Source organism: Cynocephalus volans, chromosome 2 (assembly GCF_027409185.1).
Source record: "Cynocephalus volans isolate mCynVol1 chromosome 2, mCynVol1.pri, whole genome shotgun sequence".
Taxonomy (NCBI): Eukaryota; Metazoa; Chordata; class Mammalia; order Dermoptera; family Cynocephalidae; genus Cynocephalus; species Cynocephalus volans.
Window position 1 is genome coordinate 74,583,544 of NC_084461.1, and position 19,793 is coordinate 74,603,336.

At 32.3% G+C, this 19,793-nt stretch overlaps 1 protein-coding gene across 1 annotated transcript in view; it reads left to right on the forward strand.

Moving 5' to 3' along the window:
• The window catches only part of RASA1 (RAS p21 protein activator 1), a 96,085-nt gene that overhangs the window by 63,829 nt on the left and 12,463 nt on the right, over positions 1 to 19,793 (forward strand). Inside the window, exons 10-18 of the mRNA XM_063082929.1 lie at positions 2,805 to 2,925; positions 3,656 to 3,812; positions 10,638 to 10,725; positions 12,837 to 12,914; positions 15,244 to 15,401; positions 15,950 to 16,026; positions 17,267 to 17,439; positions 17,762 to 17,921; positions 19,073 to 19,215. Of these exons, the coding sequence (XP_062938999.1) occupies positions 2,805 to 2,925; positions 3,656 to 3,812; positions 10,638 to 10,725; positions 12,837 to 12,914; positions 15,244 to 15,401; positions 15,950 to 16,026; positions 17,267 to 17,439; positions 17,762 to 17,921; positions 19,073 to 19,215 (1,155 nt within the window). The remainder of the gene's footprint in view (positions 1 to 2,804; positions 2,926 to 3,655; positions 3,813 to 10,637; positions 10,726 to 12,836; positions 12,915 to 15,243; positions 15,402 to 15,949; positions 16,027 to 17,266; positions 17,440 to 17,761; positions 17,922 to 19,072; positions 19,216 to 19,793) is intronic.

The following is a 19,793-nucleotide window of genomic DNA, read 5'->3' on the forward strand; positions in this document are numbered from 1 at the left end:
GTATTATCAGGAAAATAGTCATCACTATTTGCCATCTGGCACCAAAGTACCCTTTAAAGTTTTTTATATTCTTAAGTCATTTTACAAGTAATTTACATAAGTAAGGATAAAGGGATAATACTAAAAGAACCTTATTAGAAAATGTAATAAGAATTTAAATGTAGCAAACCCAAATTTTTGTTCCATATTTCTCTGGTTGTTAAGGCTTATACATCTGAAGTGGGCCATGTCTTTTAAATGTTACTAACTGTTCTTCAGCTTTTGTGTGTGGACCTGGAACATACTCATCTTATAAATTCTGATTTCAGATACATCTCTAGTAAGTTCTTTTTATGCTACTCTGGTTCTTCTTGTCAAAGTGTAATACCAATTTCAGATATTAAATACATCATTTCTGGGTTCTAGCTTATGATTCTTTCTTGTTCTTGCACTTGTCTCATCAAAATGTAGTACTTCGGGCGCTGGCTGGTTAGCTCAGTTGGTTAGAGCATGGTGTAATAACACCAAGATCAAGGGTCAGATCCCCGGCCAGCCGCCAAAACCAAAAGACAAACAAAACAAAATGCAATACTTTTGAAAACTGTGATGACTGATAATTTTGTTGGAGAGTATTTCTTTGCTCTACAATTGTAAAATAATTTTTATGTTTAGATTTATAATCACCAATTAGAATGATCAATACAGTGAATTTTTTTATTTCTACATTATATGTTTTCTTTCAGTAACCTTTTTATATAAAGTGCCTTCAGTATTTGTCCATTAACTAAATTTTGGTGCATGACAAAGATGTAAGAATAGTATCATTTCCTCTTAGGAAAACAGGATAATCCAGGTTCTTGTCACAGAATATTGCATGATAACATTCTTGTTTAATGACTTAACTAGATGAGAACATTTTATTTTCTTTTTGTTCTTAGAAATTATATGGTTCACTCCGTGATTCTTGAGTTTGAGAAAATTCATCAAGTGTTGTCATCTAAAGAATCACAGCCTAAGACTTTGCTTATCAAAAGCAATTCTGCCATCACAGTAGAGTCCAGAGTGCTACCATTTCTTTTTATTCATCTTATCATTTTTCTAATAATTGTCACACATCTTCCTCTGTAAGTTTCTGCTCTTTACCATTAAGAGCAGAAAATTAAGAGTTCTGAGTTTTTAACTGTGTTCAATGAAAGCTAGTGAAAAGACAACAAAAAATGGCATTTTGTTCTTTTTTGAAAGATGCTGCAATACTTGGCAACACAGTAACAAAACCAAAGAGGATGATGTGATGGAAATGATTTATTTCACTATTGCATCATCCTCTAGGCCAGGGATTGGGAAAGATTTTCCATAAATGGCCAGATAGTAAATATTTCAGGTTTTGCAGGCCATTCAATCTCTGTCTCAACTGTTAAACTCTGTCTTCATAGTTGGAAGCAGCCACAGACAATACATAAAAGAATGAGCATGGCTGTGTTCCAGTAAAACTTTTATGTCCAAAAACAGGTGGCAGGCTGGATTTAGCATGCATGCCACAGTTTGCCAGCCCTGCTCTAGGCAATTCATTCCTCAATTTTCTTATTACTTTAGTATTTTTTGGCATGTGGGAATAAATGTTGAGTAATAATGAAATAGTTTCTAGGATGATGAAACAGCAGAGTATTTCTAGATATAGGAGAAATAAGATCACAAGTATCCTGTGATATATCTTAGATTTATAAGAGGATTGAATGGATCCATGAAGTCTCTAAAAAAGACTAAAAGTCATAAAATATTAATCCTAGTGAGAACTCAAAAAAGAAACTAAAAACAATTGAAATTGAGTCCAATGGACCCCGGTAGTAAAACTGTAGATTGATTTATTCTGTAAAGATCATGATGAAAGCACTCATTTCTTTATATTCTTCCTGACATAATTCTTCTTTTTGTTATTTAGAGGATTTAGCAATTAATGTCAGTTCTGCCATACTGTGACATATGCATTCCTAAAAATGACGGCGTTATATAAAATGTAGCAATAAAAACTACAGGGCTTGTGGGAAAAGTGGGGTTAAGGGGTTTAACAATCAGAAACTTCATCATTAGCACATGAAAAAAAGATAGTCACCTAATAAAAATGTAGCATAGTTTTACATATGCTAAATGATTAAGAAATATTTAAATACTACAATAAGTATGGCACTTTACTTTGAATAAAAGACCTGAATTTTATTATGTGGAAGTGGCCATCAGAAGGAGTGAAGCATGAGAATGTTGTAAAGTTGTAGGAGGATTATCCTAAATCAGACAGAGTTATAACATCAGATGTGAATGGATGAGTATGGCATATAACACACTTGATGAACTGAGGGAACTGCTAGGTATTTGAGGAGTGTGTGTTTCGTATATTCCCGTGTGTCTAAGCTCAGCTTGGTGCAGTTTTCTGTGTTCACTTAGTGTTTCTCATGGACATGAATTTGCTTCATGTGCAAATTGATTCCTGACTTACCAGTTATGTTGGGACAAATTCATGTTTTCAAAACGTGCTGTAAAGTATAACAAAACTGACCATATTTTTGAAAGCAGTTTATTAGTTGTCCATGGGATATGTTCTTGGGAAATGGTAAGGAAACCTTTTTGGGAAAGTTGTCCATGCTCTTGGGAAACGATAAGAAAACCTTTCTGGAAATTTCGTTGGAAAGGAAAGGATCTCTTCTTTATGTGTTATGTTTATCTAGATTTTAGTAGTAAACACTTTGCTTTTAATTGGTAATCTATTTTTACTCATTTTCAATATTCCATCAAGAATTCATGGAATAATTTTAATATTTTTTAAAATTCAGGATCAAGAACAAGTACTTAATGACACAGTGGATGGCAAGGAAATCTATAATACAATTCGTCGTAAAACAAAGGATGCCTTTTATAAAAATATTGTTAAGAAAGGTTATCTTTTGAAAAAGGGTAAGTAAACTTTTAAGACTAAGGATTCAATTTCAGTATTTTATTGTTAACTCATTTGATAGAGGCATTGTAAATATTGGGCATAAATTTATTATTGTAGTATGTATTTCGTAAAATTCATACTTGTTTAGAGTATATCTAAGCATCCTTCAAAATTTAGAGTCTGGGTATATTAAGTCCACATTTCCAACCAGGTCCTTAGATCCTGAGGTAGTTCCAGTGCAAGGTGTTTTGTTTTATTTTTTGCTCCTTCCTCCCATGCTTTTTTATTTTTTTTATTTTTTAAGAGAAATTCCTTGGAACATTGATGGTATAGATGTTGTTATTTTATAGATTTACCTCAATTTGATATTAAGACATGTTAGGGAGTTGGGGTGGGGATGGGCTGTTTAGTGGAATAGTTTTTTCCTTAAGACTGGAAAAGAATTACTCCAAAACAGGAATTTTGAAGATTTCATCATAACGAAATCTCTAAAGACATAGTTAAGGTATCCTTATCATTTCTTCTGTGATTCATTAAAACAAGCAATTTAACAACAGGCATTTTTCTATAGATAAGTTACAGGTATTTTCTCATTCTATAAGGATTGACATATCGTTCAAGCTTTGGAATAAAAATTGAAGTATATTTAATTTTTATTTTTTGCTACAATAATTGTTTTGATTCTAATATATATGATTTCACAGTTTACTTTTTGGCTAAGGTAAGACAATTTTTTTCTTTCAACAGGCAAAGGAAAACGTTGGAAAAATTTGTATTTTATTTTAGAGGGCAGTGATGCCCAACTTATTTATTTTGAAAGTGAAAAGCGAGCTACAAAACCAAAAGGATTAATAGATCTCAGTGTATGTTCTGTCTATGTTGTTCATGATAGTCTCTTTGGCAGGTAAGAAATTGGTTTCCTGTTTTTCTTGTGGAATTGTTTTTATAAGTGTGTGTATATTCAGATCATTTCAAAGCATAGCAAACCAATTTTGAGAGCTCTAAAATCATCTTCTAAAAATGTCAGATTTACTTTTTAGGGTATGTTTTGTTCTCCTTGCTTATTTTAGACTAACCTATGCATAAAATCCTACTCCACTATACTACATAGAAATCTTTAGAATGACATTTCCTGTAGTAAAACTTGATCGGTATATAGCATGTTTCCTCCCTGTTCCCACCAACAGTCTTTTGAGTGACTTACTTTGAGTCTTGTTACCTTTCCTCTGATTTTATCATGTTCTATATGAACTCAGTGCATCCAATAGTACTAGGTATACTCAATTCTGCTCTTAACTTTATAGACATATTCCTAAGAAACTTGATGTTAAAAAACAATCATAATATTAAAAAAATTGTTTCAATAGGAAAAAAGATTTTAGATTGGATGTTAAAAAAAGAAACATTTTTCTTACACTGATTTCAAGGGATTTTTAAAAATAAATATAAACGTATAAGCTAAATCCTGAACATCACAAGACAAATCCAACTCTTGATTATATCTGGATTTTTGTTCAAGAACGATGGTGTTTCTTTACCTTTTACTGTTAATATTATCAATAATCATCCATCCCAGAGTCTTTTTAGATATATGTATCACTTTTATTACCTATTTTGATTAGTAAAAGACAAAGCAGTTAAAACAAATCAACTTGCTTTTCTGCTGCAGGATGGCATTTCTACTAATACAGAAGTTAAAATTGTTTTCGTTATTGTAGAATGTATAAGGAGGTTCTTGAAAAGAACAGAACTAACTTAGATTTCTTTCATTGTTACTTCTTTATAATTGACTTTAATGTACAGATATTTATTTTCCCACCATGAAGGGGCAATTTGGTGATTAATGCTGGAAAGTCATCAGATTCATAAGATAAAACCAGTAGCCTTAATTTAAAAAAAAAAAGAAAAAAATCAGCTCACTTATAAGGCCACTTAAGAAATTTATTAAATCTTTTAAAAATTATTTATTTATTTATTTATTTATTTTTCCCAAAAGATGACCGGTAAGGGGATCTTTAACCCTTGGCTTGGTGTTGTCAGCACCACGCTCAGCCAGTGAGTGAACCGGCCATCCCTATATAGAATCCGAACCTGTGGCCTTGGTGTTATGAGCACTGCACTCTCCTGAGTGAGCCACGGGCCAGCCCTAGAAATTTATTAAATTTGGATTGCTAAACCCAGTAAATCTTCCAAGTTTTATTTGCTTAAAAGTTATTGAATAAGTCAGTGGCGCCAAGCACTTTATGCTGGCACCGAACCATTAAATGTCTACTTCTCGTGAAAAAAATTGTACTGTAAATTCCAAATGAGAAATAGTTTCTTCTCTTTTCCCACTTACCCTCTTCTCATAGATCTGTTCCTTCAGAATCTGGTTAAACTTGGGAAGCCTATTATGAGATCATGGAATTAATACTTAAAGCTGAAACAAAAATGTTTCACATAGAGTTGGAAAATTGTTTGTTTTACCAATCTGATGGAAAGTGCAAACTTTCTTTGGGGCCAGAAAGTAAAAGAAGTAAAAGAGATACCATTTACAAATATTAGTATTCAGGTAGTATTATCAATAAGTGCATTCATTAATCAAACAAATTGTACATACATCAAGAGACTACGTTTTCACTGCAGACTAATGAATCTACAGACATTAGAGAAATACCTGAAAGAAAATTACAAGCCATTTAAAGAAGTACCAAAACTATTAGGGGTAAAATATGCCAAACAGTGAATAATCCTTTGAAACAAAAAAGATCCTATGGAAATGCTGTTTAAGTTTACGATTGATGATGAGCCTTCATGACTGGAACATTTAAAGGTTTTACATCAAGCATTCATTCTGGAAAATAATCAATACAGAGATGGTCTTATACATAAATTTGTCTGTAGAACTGAATTCCATATTAAATAATATTATAAAACGGCGGCTCCAATAAAATCCATGGTGGTTCAGGTGCACATGTTTTCAGTTTTATGTGAAAAAATGGGATCAGAATACCTACTGTTTAATGCTGAAGTATCTTAGCTGTCCAAAATAAGAGTTTTGGTGTTAAAAGTTTTTGACCTACAGTAAAAAGATAACTTTTTGGTGAATGATTTTCACTTTGCAGATTTATTGAAGAATAGGTAAACTTCCTCAAAAATTATAAGTACAACACAAAAAGATATTAATGTATTCTGACAGTTTATGGATTCAAAGCAGAAATTCAACCTTGAAAAAGTGAGGTTAAAAATGATTCACTAGTGATACTTATACTTTGAATAATATGAATCTTAAAAAGAAGTATTAAGACTAATAAAGTGATATCTGTAAGTTTGAGGAAAAGCTGTAGCATTATTTTGATGTACTTTATGTGAAAAGGTGCATTTAAATTGAAAATCTGCATTATCAAAACAAAGGTCCACATCACACTTGACAATTAAAGAAAAAGAATTGCTAGACTTAAAGGGAAGATCTGATCCTTGAAGTATAATTTAAAGAGACTGAATTATTCCTACTCTGGTTAATAACCAAGAAATGATGTATTAATCCATTTCTGTTGCTTATAACAGGAATTCTTGAAACTGGGTAATGTATAAAGAAAAGATATGTATTGCTTACAGTTTCAGAGGCTGGGAAGTCCAAAGTCCAAGGAACACATCTGATGAGAGCCTCCTGTGGGTTGGTAGTGACTCTTCACAGCAAAGAAGGGTGTCACATTCTGCGGATGGCAGAGGCAGAGAGAGCTGCTAAAGCACTTTCCTTTTAATGTTTTCAGAACCATGCCCGTGACCATCCTCTGATGGATTAATACATTCATGAGGACACAGTTCTCAGAACCTGATCATCTCTTTAAGGCCCCACCTTTCAGTGACCATAATAGGATTTCCCACCCTCTTAACACTGTCAGTGGGATTAAACTTCTAATAGTATATAAAAACTTGGGGGACACAATTCAATCCATATCAAAGGAGTTTCTGTCAGGTATGGGGGAAAAAGCAATAAATATATGTTTACTATTTACTATAAGGTTGTATGTAGCTTGCTTCTTTGGCAAAGTTTCTTATTGAATGTGACTTTCAAGAATTTGAGGATATTTAAAAACATTCTAGTCATGAATTATATTTAATGACAGCAAGTCTAAAACCTGATATGAAAAACTTACATCCATGAGAAATAAGCACGTCTCTCATTTAAAAAAAAATTGAGATTTTTTTTCTTTTTGAATCAGTTTAATATGAACTATTTTTTGTGTGTGCCTTACTGTGAAATAGTTGGGAAGCACTAAGTGAGGAAGACTGAGTGCTAAAGAAAACAGCACCAGTAAAGTATATTTCAAGAAAATGAGAAGATATCTCTACCACATAATAGGACAAATGAAAAATAGGTTTCTATCAGAGAACAAAAGGGGAAATTGTGTATGAATGCTGTTATCTTTTTCTTTATAATGTTATATATGGCAGGCATTGAACATTTCATGCTTTATGTAAATACAGAAACTGATACACTGACCTTTAGCGTTTAGATGAAGTCTAATATGAAACTTAATTGCAGCCTTCTGCAGTAGATGATTGTGTGCATTCTAAGGCCCACTGCTGAAGGAATGTTGGATGGACAGCACTGCTTGAAGGGCTGTCATGGCTCTAGTTGCACAGCTGTGCGGTTTTTCCAGATTTTTTTTAGTATTTTTTATTTTGTTTTGTTTTATGATGCCAATTTTAAGTACAGTTTTTTAACCCGTTATATTTTCCACTTAATATACAATGTCATTTCTTTTCCTTGTGTATGTATTCCATATTCAAGTGTTGAGAATGCCTCGTAATTTACTATAGATCCTCAACTTTGGAACTGCCACAGAATTTGCTACATGTATGGGTCCCTCAGTGTTTTACTGTGTTATTAAGAGGTCTCTCAGCACTCTCTTTCTTTGTATTAAACTTCTGACTTTTAATACTGATCTGTTTATTTATTTGTTCATTCATTCATTTAATTTATGGTGGCTGGCCAGTATGGGGATCTGAACCTTTGACCTTGGTGTTATAACATGCTCTAACCAATTGAGCTAACTGGCCAGCCCAACACTGCTTTACTTTAAATATTAACCATTTTAGAAGCACAGGTAGAAGGACATTTCAGTGATACAAATTAATTCTAGTGAATATTTATGTGGGAATTTTTACATAAGCTGGTTCTTTCACTGTGACAGTATCTGTTGTTTTACCTTCATTCATGAAGGATGTTTTGATTAAATTTTAGATTGGCAGTTATTTTCTTTCACCATTTTAACGATTTCTACCTTCCAACATTGTTATTATCATTCTAAGTGTTTCTCTTTTAGAGGTAATGTATTTTATCTTTCTCTGAATGCTTTGAGATTTTTTTGTTACTATACATTTTTAGTGCCTATATTTTTTTTAAAAAAATTATTCTAATGTTTGTACAGCTTCTTCAACCTAAGACCTGATGATGTCTTTTGTCAGTTTAGAAAAATCTCTTGGTTAGTATGTCTTAAAACAGTTCTTCTGCTACATTCTCTGTCTTCTGGGATTCCAGTTAAACGTGTTGCACCTTTTCACTGTGTCCCATGTGTCTCTTACATAGTTTTCTATCTTTTTCATCTTTTTTTTCCCTCTGTGTGCTTCAAACTAGATATTTTCTTCTGATATTTCAGTTCACTAATCTTTTCTTCTGCAGTTAAATCCACTTATTGAGGTCTTAATTTTATTTATTACATTTTTCAGTTTAGAGTTTCATATGATCCTTTACTTGTGGACCCAGCTTTCTTGCAAAAGTCTTATTACTTTCTTCTTAAACACTTCAATTATGGTGTCTATCCTCAATATCTGGATTATGTATATGTTTTTCTCTGTTGTCTTTTTTCTCTTAGCTTTCAGTCATTTGATCCTAATTCCTGTAAAGTCTACTTATGTTTGACTGATGATGGACACTGTGTATGAAAAACTGTGGGAACTATGGATAGTGTTATTGCCTCCAGAAAGGACAGATGGAGTAGGTGTAGTTCATCTTTATCCTTTTAGGGAATCAAGTGGAGTTTGGGTTTCAGTATTGGTGAAGGCTGTTCTATTTCTGGTTTGCCCTTATTGTGAAGGCATAGCCCTTCAAGGATTCTCACCTGAGTGCTTTTTCTTTGAAGGCCCTGAACTCTGTTTTTCTCTCTCAGCACTGTGAAACTGCTGGATATGCTGGTTAGCTTTTTATCCTTTTAACTGCTGCTTTCTGCTTAGCATCTTTGCTTCTTGCCCTCCCTACACTGTATAGAAATTGACACATACCTTGAAAGGAAAAGCTATGGAAAATGTCAGGCTCACCTCAGTACGATCTTGGTTCCTCAAGTCTTAACTGCTTTGGTGTTCTCTAGTGCCTTCAAACAGCTGTTTTTTGTTTTGTTTTTTATATTTTATCTAGCAAGGAGGGGTTAGTCTGATACAGGTTGCTCTCAGAATTGGAAATTTTCAGTTGACAGTCTCCATGATTACTTGTATGATATTCTCAAAACATGAAAAGATAGTTTTTATCTTTAACAAGTATGAAGCTTGTACTTTGGGTATTTTACTATGGCCTCCTAACATTAAAGCCTAAGATATAATCTTTATTTAAAGCAGGAAATAGAAATAACATTTATTGAGTTCCAGAAACATTCACTAAACATTTTATAAACATTTTCAAGTCTAACTGGAAAAAAAGCATGTCTCCAAAAAAGATATAAATTACTATTATTGTATATATGTGTCAAATGATTTACATGAGGGTACTACAAAAAGTTCATAGAAAGATTCATATTACCTTTTAATTCTATTTTTTCTATGAGCTTTTTGAAGTACTTTGGTAATGGTACATACTAAAGGAAGACAAGAACTAACACTACTGTTGTACACTACTGTTGTACAGTACCGTTGTATACTACTGTTGTACACTACTGTTGTAGTACACTACTGTTGTACAGTACCGTTGTATACTACTGTTGTACACTACTGTTGTAGTACACTACTGTTGTACAGTACCAGTGTATACTACTGTTGTACACTACTGTTGTACACTACTGTTTGTTGTAGTACACTACTGTTGTAGTACACTACTGTTGTAGTACACTACTGTTGTAGTACACTACTGTTGTAGTACACTACTGTTGTAGTACACTACTGTTGTAGTACACTACTGTTGTAGTACACTACTGTTGTAGTACACTACTGTTGTAGTACACTACTGTTAGGTCACTTAAATTTCAGAACAAGCAGATATATGAGGAGATGATGTTTCCAATTTAACAGATGAGGAAAAATGAATTTGTAAAAGTTTGAAAATATAGAAAATTATTACAAAGAAAGTTAAAATCACCTACAGTCTACTTAGAGATAATCACTAAGAACATTTCTAGTCTTTTTCCGGTGTATATAAAAAGTTTTTAGATTAGCTAGGTACAATTCTAGGAATTCTGTTTTAGTTTCTAACTTTTCTATTTCTAGTGTCTTTTAGAATTAATTTATACAGTACATTCTTTTTTTAGTTTAAAATTTGAAAGATTGATAAAATTTTAATAGTGCTGACAAAATTTTCTAAAATATATGTAGTTGACATTTTCTTTTTAGTTATGATCTGGTACAATGGAGTATTTCTCTAAATTAAGAACTATAATTTTATATAAAATATATATATTGTGATTTTTTTAAAGTTGGTGTAAATGTTTTAATATTTTCTGGTAACCTTCCTAATAACTTTTTTGTTTGCATTTTAAAGGCCAAACTGTTTTCAGATAGTCGTTCAGCATTTTAGTGAAGAACATTACATCTTTTACTTTGCAGGAGAAACTCCAGAACAAGCAGAGGTAAAAATCATTGTTTCTTAAACTTTTGAAAAGCTCTATGTAAGCTGTGTTTTCTTATTAACTAGTTTAGAAAACTATCACATTTAAGATAATGTGATAAAAAGGGTGCCTGAAATCAAATGGTCTTTTTATTTTGAGAAATAAGAACTTTCATGTGTAAGAAGTTTTTTTTGAAAGAAATGCAGAAACAAACTCAATGAAGGGTTATTGGAATAAAAACTCCATTTTAAATTGACTTTTAAATACTCTGTGATGTTGAGTCCAACTGAGAATGCTCATTTAAGATCCTCTCTGTATAAAAGTTATATTCTTAGTATAATACAACGGCAAGCCAGTTAGTTTTGCTAACAAGAATTGTTATTCTTCACTGGTTGAACCTCATGTCTGAAAATAAAAGTTCATCAAGAGGAAAAATATTTTAGGAATTTTCTTTTGTATATATTCTCTAAGTCTAGATATGTTTGCTTCACTGCCATTGATCCATGTGCAATGCCCTTCTTATAACTTTTATTAATTTTTAACTAATTATGTGATGAAATAATGCTTTTAAAAATTTTCTTAAAAATATTTAGTTTTCTTTGAACCACAATTCTGGTGTGTTTACTTGTATCTTATACAAAAATGGCTATATTTCTGCTTATACTCTATGGAAGGAACCTAAAGCTAGTTAAGAGATGAAAGAGAGTGGTTTTGTTGGAAGTAAGAACTTAACTTGCCAACCTTGGTATGAGGAAGATGCTCTTAACACTGTGGATCCTAGCATGGGCCCCTGACATAAATTATGAAAATATTAGACTCACGGAATAAATTTGATGAATGAACCATTGTGTTTTATGGCTCATAATTGAATGTCATATTTCAAATCTTAGTAAAATACCGTAAGCAAATACTCACTTCATATATAGTGAAATGAGCACAGAAAACTTTGTTTTGTAGGTATGCATCACTAATTCTTAGATAAATAGGGCTCAGAACATCTTGGTAATTTAGATATTTTTTAAAATGTTAGAAACTGAGTTTGTTGTAGAAATTAAACTTCAATATCCTATCTTCTAGTTACTTTATCATGTTCTCTCTTTCTGAATAAAAATGTGTCACATACCTTGGTGACATTTCAGTATGTTTTGCAAGCCTTACATAGAACATTTTCTTACTGTATTTATGCATACTCTTTCCATATCACTTATGGTCAAACTCCCTTTGACTTTAAGTGATATTTCCAGTTTTTATTGATTTTGGTATGCTGTGGGGTCTCTGGTTTCTCTCCTCTACTTTTAAGAGCTATGGTAATTGATTTGGTTTTCATTTTCTCAACTATAAAGATGTACTCTAAATATTGACAGAGTTCAGATTCATTGAAATAGCCAGCAAACTAAAGACATAATTGAATAAAGTAATGGTACATAGCTTTCCAGAAACATATAAGCCAAAGTTATATTTAGATTTATTTTTAAAAAACCTAAATTGTTTCTTCCTGTCTCCAGGGCAGTAGATATTTAAACATTTAAAAAATATAGCTGTAATTTAATTTGAATATTAACCTGATATGTTTTTTTAAATCTAATGTTATATTTGAAAGGGCTTACAAATAAACCAGATCTCCTCATACATTTCTACCTTATATCATGGTCTGAGGTAAAGAATAGAATGTTTGTCTTCAAATCAGTCATCACATTATCAGTTTGTTTTGCAAGTGATACTCTCGTCTTCTCACAAAATGTATCAAGTTAAATTCTGATTTAGCTTACCTCAAGTGTAACAGTTTAACTATATATACATAGACTTTTTACCCCAAGGTTGTATTTGTTTGGGAGAAACAATTTCTTTAATGTAAATTTTATTTTGCGGCTAATTAATGGCCACTGATTGGTGTACTTAACATTAACTTAGAGATTCTACACAACCTCAAGCCTTTTTTTACAGAATTATTATAATTACTTTGATTATTTTTACCTTATTGGAGCACAAATAAAGTGCAATATAGTCTGAGAATAGAAATGGCAGTCTAGAGAAGGAAAGAACTGTTGAATTTGAAAGAAACAAATTGATGATGGAAATCAAATAAACAAGTGTTCATTTCTTTGAAATACTGTGGGATTTTTTTTTTGTAGGATTGGATGAAAGGTCTGCAGGCATTTTGCAACTTACGGAAAAGTAGTCCAGGAACATCAAATAAGCGCCTTCGTCAGGTGAAACTTAATTTTCTTTTATTTGTAATTGTCACATTTTACTCTATCGCTTTGCTCTTTACCTTTTTTAAAAAAATTTTTTTCTGAACTATTTTGGTCAACATTTCTTAAGAAAAGAGAGGTTAATCTTTTTAGGCATTTTAAAGCCATGCTGTCACTTGCTTCAGTAGCAGAAAAAAATCATTATTTCTTTATGCAAGAATGATTTGTATGTGCCTTCTGGTTCTCAGGCCATAATGCCAACTTTTGAGTGCATATGAAGGATTATTTATTCTTCTACTTAAAATAACAATACCAAGGTTTGGCCCCATGGCTCACTCGGGAGAGTGCAGCGCTGGTAGCACCGAGGCCACGGGTTCGGATCCTATATAGGGGTGGCCGGTGCGCTCACTGGTTGAGTGTGGTGTGGACCACACCGTGCTGAGGGTTGCGATCCCCTTACCGGTCAAAAAAAAAATAACGATACCAAGCCAACAACAAAAGAAACTATTCTGTTGGGTACTTTTATTTTCTTCTTCAAAGAATTATTTTGGCCTGTTTTAAAAAAATAGAACTAAAGGTACATATTGAAAAGATCATCTGACTTATATAATAGTAATACCAATAAAGTTTTGGGTTTTTCATTCTATAGTAATTGCTTTTGAAAGCTATCACATAACTCTTAGAAAATATCCAGTCTTATTTGAAACCTTAGTTAGCCTGCCCTGAACTGTGATTTTTGGAGAATTAATCTTGGCTTTCTTTTTTTTTCTAGATATGTAAGGGCAACTTTTTACCCTCCATTTCTTGGCTTTTTTTCCCTTTTATAGTAATCCTTAGATAATTGGAAGAAGTTAGGCAAATTTTGACATTCTTGGTATTTTGAGGAAAGTTTAATACAATATTTATTTGTTGACTGAAATAACTCCTGTTCTATTCACAGGAATTCCGAAAAAGCTCTGTGAATTTGACATACTGTTCTACTGGGAGTGGATAAATATTTATTACTTAGGTGACTAAATAATTGCTGTAATCAGAATTCTGGTCCTTTCCCCTTGGATATTTAATTATACACATTATTACCATAGATCTTTAAAACATATTGTAAGCTGTGGAAAATCAGATTGAATTTTTGCAGATAAGAGCAAGTTGTGTCTTGTGTGAAACTTTATCCATGAAATTAACATTTGTAGTTATAATATAATCATCGATACTTTGCAAGAAGTTTATGGAACAGTGCCCCAAAGAAATCAGAAGTTTAAAATGGATAACTCATTTTAAAAAGGGACAAGACGATGTTGAAGATGAAGCCCATAGTGGCAGACCATCCACATCACTTTGCATGGAAAAAATTAATCTTGTTTATGCCCCAGTTGAAGAGGACGGATGATTAACAGCAGAAACAATAGGCAACATCATAGACATCTCAATAGGTTCAACTTACACAATTCTGACTGAAAAATTAAACTGAGCAAACTTTCCACTCAGTGGGTGCCAGAACTTTTGCACCCAGATCAGCTGCAGACAAGAGCAGAGCTTTCGATGGAAATTTTAAGCATTTCTTTGAAGAACTGTAACAGAGATGAAACATGGCTCATCTCCGTATAATCCTGAAGACAAAGCACAATCAAAGCCATGGTTACAAGAGATAGAAATGTCCAATCAAAGCAAAAGTGGACCAGCCAAGGGCAAAGGTCATGGCAACAGTTTCTGGGGATGCTCAAGGCATTTTGTTTGTCGACTTTCTGGAGGGCCAAAGAATGATAACATCTGTTTATTATGAGAGTGTTTGAGAGTTAACCAAAGCTTTAGCAAGAAGAGGCTGGATGCTCCTGCTCATTCTTCTCATCAAACAAGGGCAATTTTGCAAGAGTTTCCATGGGAAGTCACTAAGCATCCACTTTACAGTCCTGATTTGGCTCCTTCTGACTTTTTTGTTTCCCAATCTTACAAAATCTTTAAAGGATATCCATTTTTCTTCAGTTAATAAAGTAAAAAAGACTGCATTGATAAGGTTAAGTTCCTAGGCCCCTCAGTTTTCTCTAGGGATGGACTAAATGGCTCCCTTACAAAAGTGTCTTGAACTTGATGGAGTTTATGTTGAGAAATAAAGTTTATATTTTTTATTTTTATCTTTTAATTCCATTTTTCCATGAACTTTTTGAAGTTCCCTTGTATTTTACTGTATGTCATGTAAAAGGGAAACTCTAACCAAAGCTAATATAGTTTGAGAAAAAGAGTAGAATAAGTCACTATTTGGGGGTTTTTATTTTATAGTAATTGCTTTTGAAACCTATTAATGCATAATTCTTGAAATCTGGGGTGATAATTTTTGTGTTTTTTTTTTTAGGTCAGCAGCCTTGTTTTACATATTGAAGAGGCCCATAAACTCCCAGTAAAACACTTTACTAATCCATATTGTAACATCTATCTGAATAGTGTCCAAGTAGCAAAAACTCACGCAAGGGAAGGGCAAAATCCAGTATGGTCGGAAGAATTTGTCTTTGAGTAAGTTTTATTTTATCATTATATTAAATCCTTTTCTTTTACCATATTGCATTTTCTTTCCTCTTTTTTTTTTTTTTTTTTGTCTATATCTAAACTGTTAGAACAGGGCACCAAGTCCAGGTGTTTTAATAATACATCATTTTTATTTTCTGTTTTATTTGTTCACCTTAATTAGTAAAGTGCTATGCCCTTGATTTTTCACATAATTATTAATATGACTTAGTATTACCAACAAGTCCAAAAACATTTACTTACCCACATGTACAAAATGTTTGCTAAAGTTTCCAGGACTTACTTGAGTGAATTGTTGGGAGTTAAGATGTTAATGATGCTAGGGAAAGTGAAATTTGCTTGTCTGTATTCCTGTATACCAAATAATAAAATATATTGTGAATCTAGTTTTAAATATAGTACGCTCAAGTTTTTTTTTTTGTTGTTGTTGTTTTTTTTAGGCGGAAATAGGGGGCTTATTTGATACTACAAGTAAAGTAATCAAGTAGTTTGATGCCAGAACATTTTGTTAATTCTTTTTCTCCTTGCTCCTTTAGTGATCTTCCTCCTGACATCAATAGATTTGAAATAACTCTTAGTAATAAAACAAAGAAAAGCAAAGATCCTGATATCTGTAAGTTGATACAGAAACTCTTTCTAAAGTAAAAAAAAAAAAAAAGAAAAAAAAGCATGTTTTATATGCTTTTAAAATTTTTAATGAAATGTAGTCTTAAAATGGAAATTAAAAAATAAAACAAGTACAAATAGCATAATGTGAGATAGTTTGTTTATGTACTTGTAAAAGTACTGATTGTTGAGAAAGAATGTATCTAGGTAAAAAAGACCAAAATGGCTAAATTGTACATGCTGTAAACTTAAGCCCTTGAGGTTAAAATACATATCTATCCACCCTTCCCTCCTCAATGAATAATAATAAGAAGAAAATAGTTACAGTGGTCCTCTTTCTTGGGGGTTTCCCCCCTCCCTTCTTTCTACTTTTTAGGTTTTTCCTACTTTCCTGTACTTAGCATATGTGTTAAAAAGAAAAATGCTCTATTTAAAAAATTTCTCTAAGCTAGAGTATGTTATTTATTGCTTCTGGTAGTGAGATGCTTCAAGTTCTTGTTCTCAGCAGCACACCTCTTCCCAGCCTGTTATTACTAAGACAGTTGGCAATGGGATTTGCAATTCACATCAGGGTGAATTAGGCTAATACCATCTTAAAACTTTGGCTTAGGGAAGGAAGTGATATGTATTAACAGATCAAAGCCTGGATTTTTCTCTGTAAAATGTTTATTCTTAATTTCTGTAACACTTAAATGCTTAACATTTTTTAGTGGTTCCCCATGACTATTACAGTAAAATCCACCCCCCCCTGGAAATGACATAGAAGGAAAGCCATACCTTCCATTTTGGACTGCTCTCTTTTCCTCTACCTTTCTACTTAGCTCCAGATCCTGTTACAAGTCATCTCAAGGATTTCCTGTTTGGAATGGATTTTTAACCTCCCTAGGCTCAATTAGATATTATTTCTTCATACTCCAATAGCATTTACCACTGTTATAGTACTTATCACATTGTACCATAATTGACTTTGTGTCTTCTTGGCAAGATTGACCTCCATGCAAGTCAGAGAGTGTGTGTTAATCATCTCTGTACCCCACATCCCTGCCTATCACAGAATCTAGCACTTCACAGGCATTCAGTAAACGAATGAAGTAGCAATTAAGTATTGAATTTATGACCTTATTGAAACTCCTTTGATTAAAAAGCATTTAACAATATAGAGAAGACTGAACATTGGGGAAATTTTCCTGTTTGGCTAATTATAGTGTTGTCTTTTTAGACAATAATCATTTGTTTTTCTTTCAAAGTATTTATGCGCTGTCAGTTGAGCCGGTTACAGAAAGGGCATGCTACAGATGAATGGTTTCTGCTCAGTTCCCATATACCATTAAAAGGTATTGAACCAGGATCCCTGCGTGTTCGAGCACGATATTCTATGGAAAAAATCATGCCAGAGGAAGAGTACAGTGAATTTAAAGAGGTATTAAGTTATTTATCAGTCTAATTATTTTTGATGACATTATTAACAGAAACATTTTACATTTAATAAAAAACATATTAAGTTAAAATGTGATTTCATAGCTTAGTGGCGCATTGACAGCCCAAGAAGGTTTAAAACCTTGTAGTGGTATGATTTTGGTCTAAAGAAACTTGAAATATGCAGGCTACAAACTCTACAAACTCTATTTTTAATAAATTATACAGTGGGACATACTTCTAAGTATAAGAACATATTTCCTGTTAGTCTCACTGAGAATGCTTAATAATATGTAGTTTAACAGTTTTTTGATGTCGTTTTTTAGCTTATACTGCAAAAGGAGCTTCATGTAGTCTATGCTTTATCACATGTATGTGGACAAGACCGAACACTACTGGCTAGCATCCTACTGAGGATTTTTCTTCATGAAAAGCTTGAATCATTGTTGTTATGTACACTAAATGACAGAGAAATAAGCATGGAAGGTATAGTATGAATGTGTTAGTGTGTTACTTTTAAAAATTGGGCTATTAGGTTTTATATATCAAGTATATTTGGACTCTTCGAATATATTAAACCGTTCAATCATATTGCAAAATAAGTTATTCCATTTTTCCTTCATTAAAAACTGCGGATGGGATGTCAGTTCTGGTTTCTTATATTGGTTAATATGGTGGGGCTAGCATTTCTAATACTCATACAGGTTTTTGTCTTGGCAGATTAGTATTAGAAGCAATGAGGAAGTGATTTTTGTGTCCAGAACAATGGTCATAGTGCTTGATTATCAGGAATAGTTTGATATACTTAACATATTCTTGTTTAGTTTTTACTTACTAATTCGTTGCACAGAAGTTGAGTGTCAGTTGTATTTTATTTCTAGCTTCTATAAGACAGGTCGTTCGCAGGCTGCTGGACACATAATCTTTTCAACAGCTTATAAATATATCAAAATAATCCATTTCCACTAAACATTTTGATTTGATAACAGTCTTGCTTCTAGGTTTCCCAAATTGTAAAGTCTAGAACTATTTCTTCCTAATCATAAAAAATATAAAATATATAGATTTGTCAAGGAATAGATAAAATAATGGTACATATTTTACCCTTGGGTTTTCTTTTCTGACAGTGTGTTTTATTAAAATTTTATTTAACTCTGTAGCCATGTTTCAGGCTAGTAAATTAATTTATACTGGGATTTTATGTTATATTATTACTTGGAAATTAATTCATTTTTCAAAGCATGGTATCGGTGGGCAGCAAAGCTGGTTCTTGGTCCTAGTTTTGTCACTAATTGGCTAGTCGATCTTAGACAAGTCATATAACCATTCTGAGCCTTCATTTTTTCATATTAACATGGTGTTGTTAATCCCTTCTCCTGTTTATGATCTAGTGAGGTAACATCTATGAAAGTCTTTTACAGAGTTGTCTATAGAAATATAGGATGTCATTATAACCAGTACTTCAATGCTGCATGCAAAAAGTACATTTACATGGCTGTAATTGTTGAGGGAAAATGAATTCATTTAATTTCCACATGGCTGTAATTGTTGAGGGAAAATGAATTCATTTAATTTCCAATTTGGTCACCTTAGTACAGTCCTTTACAAATAACCTTCTAATATAAATATTTGTATAGATGAGGCCACTACCCTATTTCGAGCCACAACACTTGCAAGCACCTTGATGGAGCAGTATATGAAAGCCACTGCTACACAATTTGTTCACCATGCTTTGAAAGACTCTATTTTAAAGATAATGGAAAGCAAGCAGTCTTGTGAGGTAAGAATTTAATGTTTTAAGTATTTCAGCAAACAGCATATTTTAATTGGTAATACTTTATAGCTAATTACATTTAAGGAAAATATATTAATTTCTAAAATTATTCATCAGAGCAGTTATACCTTCTGGATATATTTATAAAAATGTTTTGCAAAACAGATTTTTTAAAAAAGATGTGCTTTATTTTGGAATTTAGAAACCATCAAGTTGCACCAGAAATTCATGAAAGTACTTTACCATTTCTCCTACTATACTAATGATAAAGTATATACTACTTTATGTGTATATATAGCGTATATTTTATATATATATATAGCATATATTTTTTATATGTATTTATATATACTATATGTATTTATTATAGTGTGCATAACATAAACTGAAGGCCTTGCTAGCAACTTTTGTTGTATAACCTGTTTAGCATTTCATAACATCTACGTTTGTCCTTGAAGGTGTTTTGGGGGGGCAGTGGGAGATTACCAGATAGCCTCCAGAAAAGCAAAGAAAGACATCTTTTTAGGATTAATTATTTAGGCTTCAGTGTAAATTCATAATAAACCATTAAGATAATAGGTAGA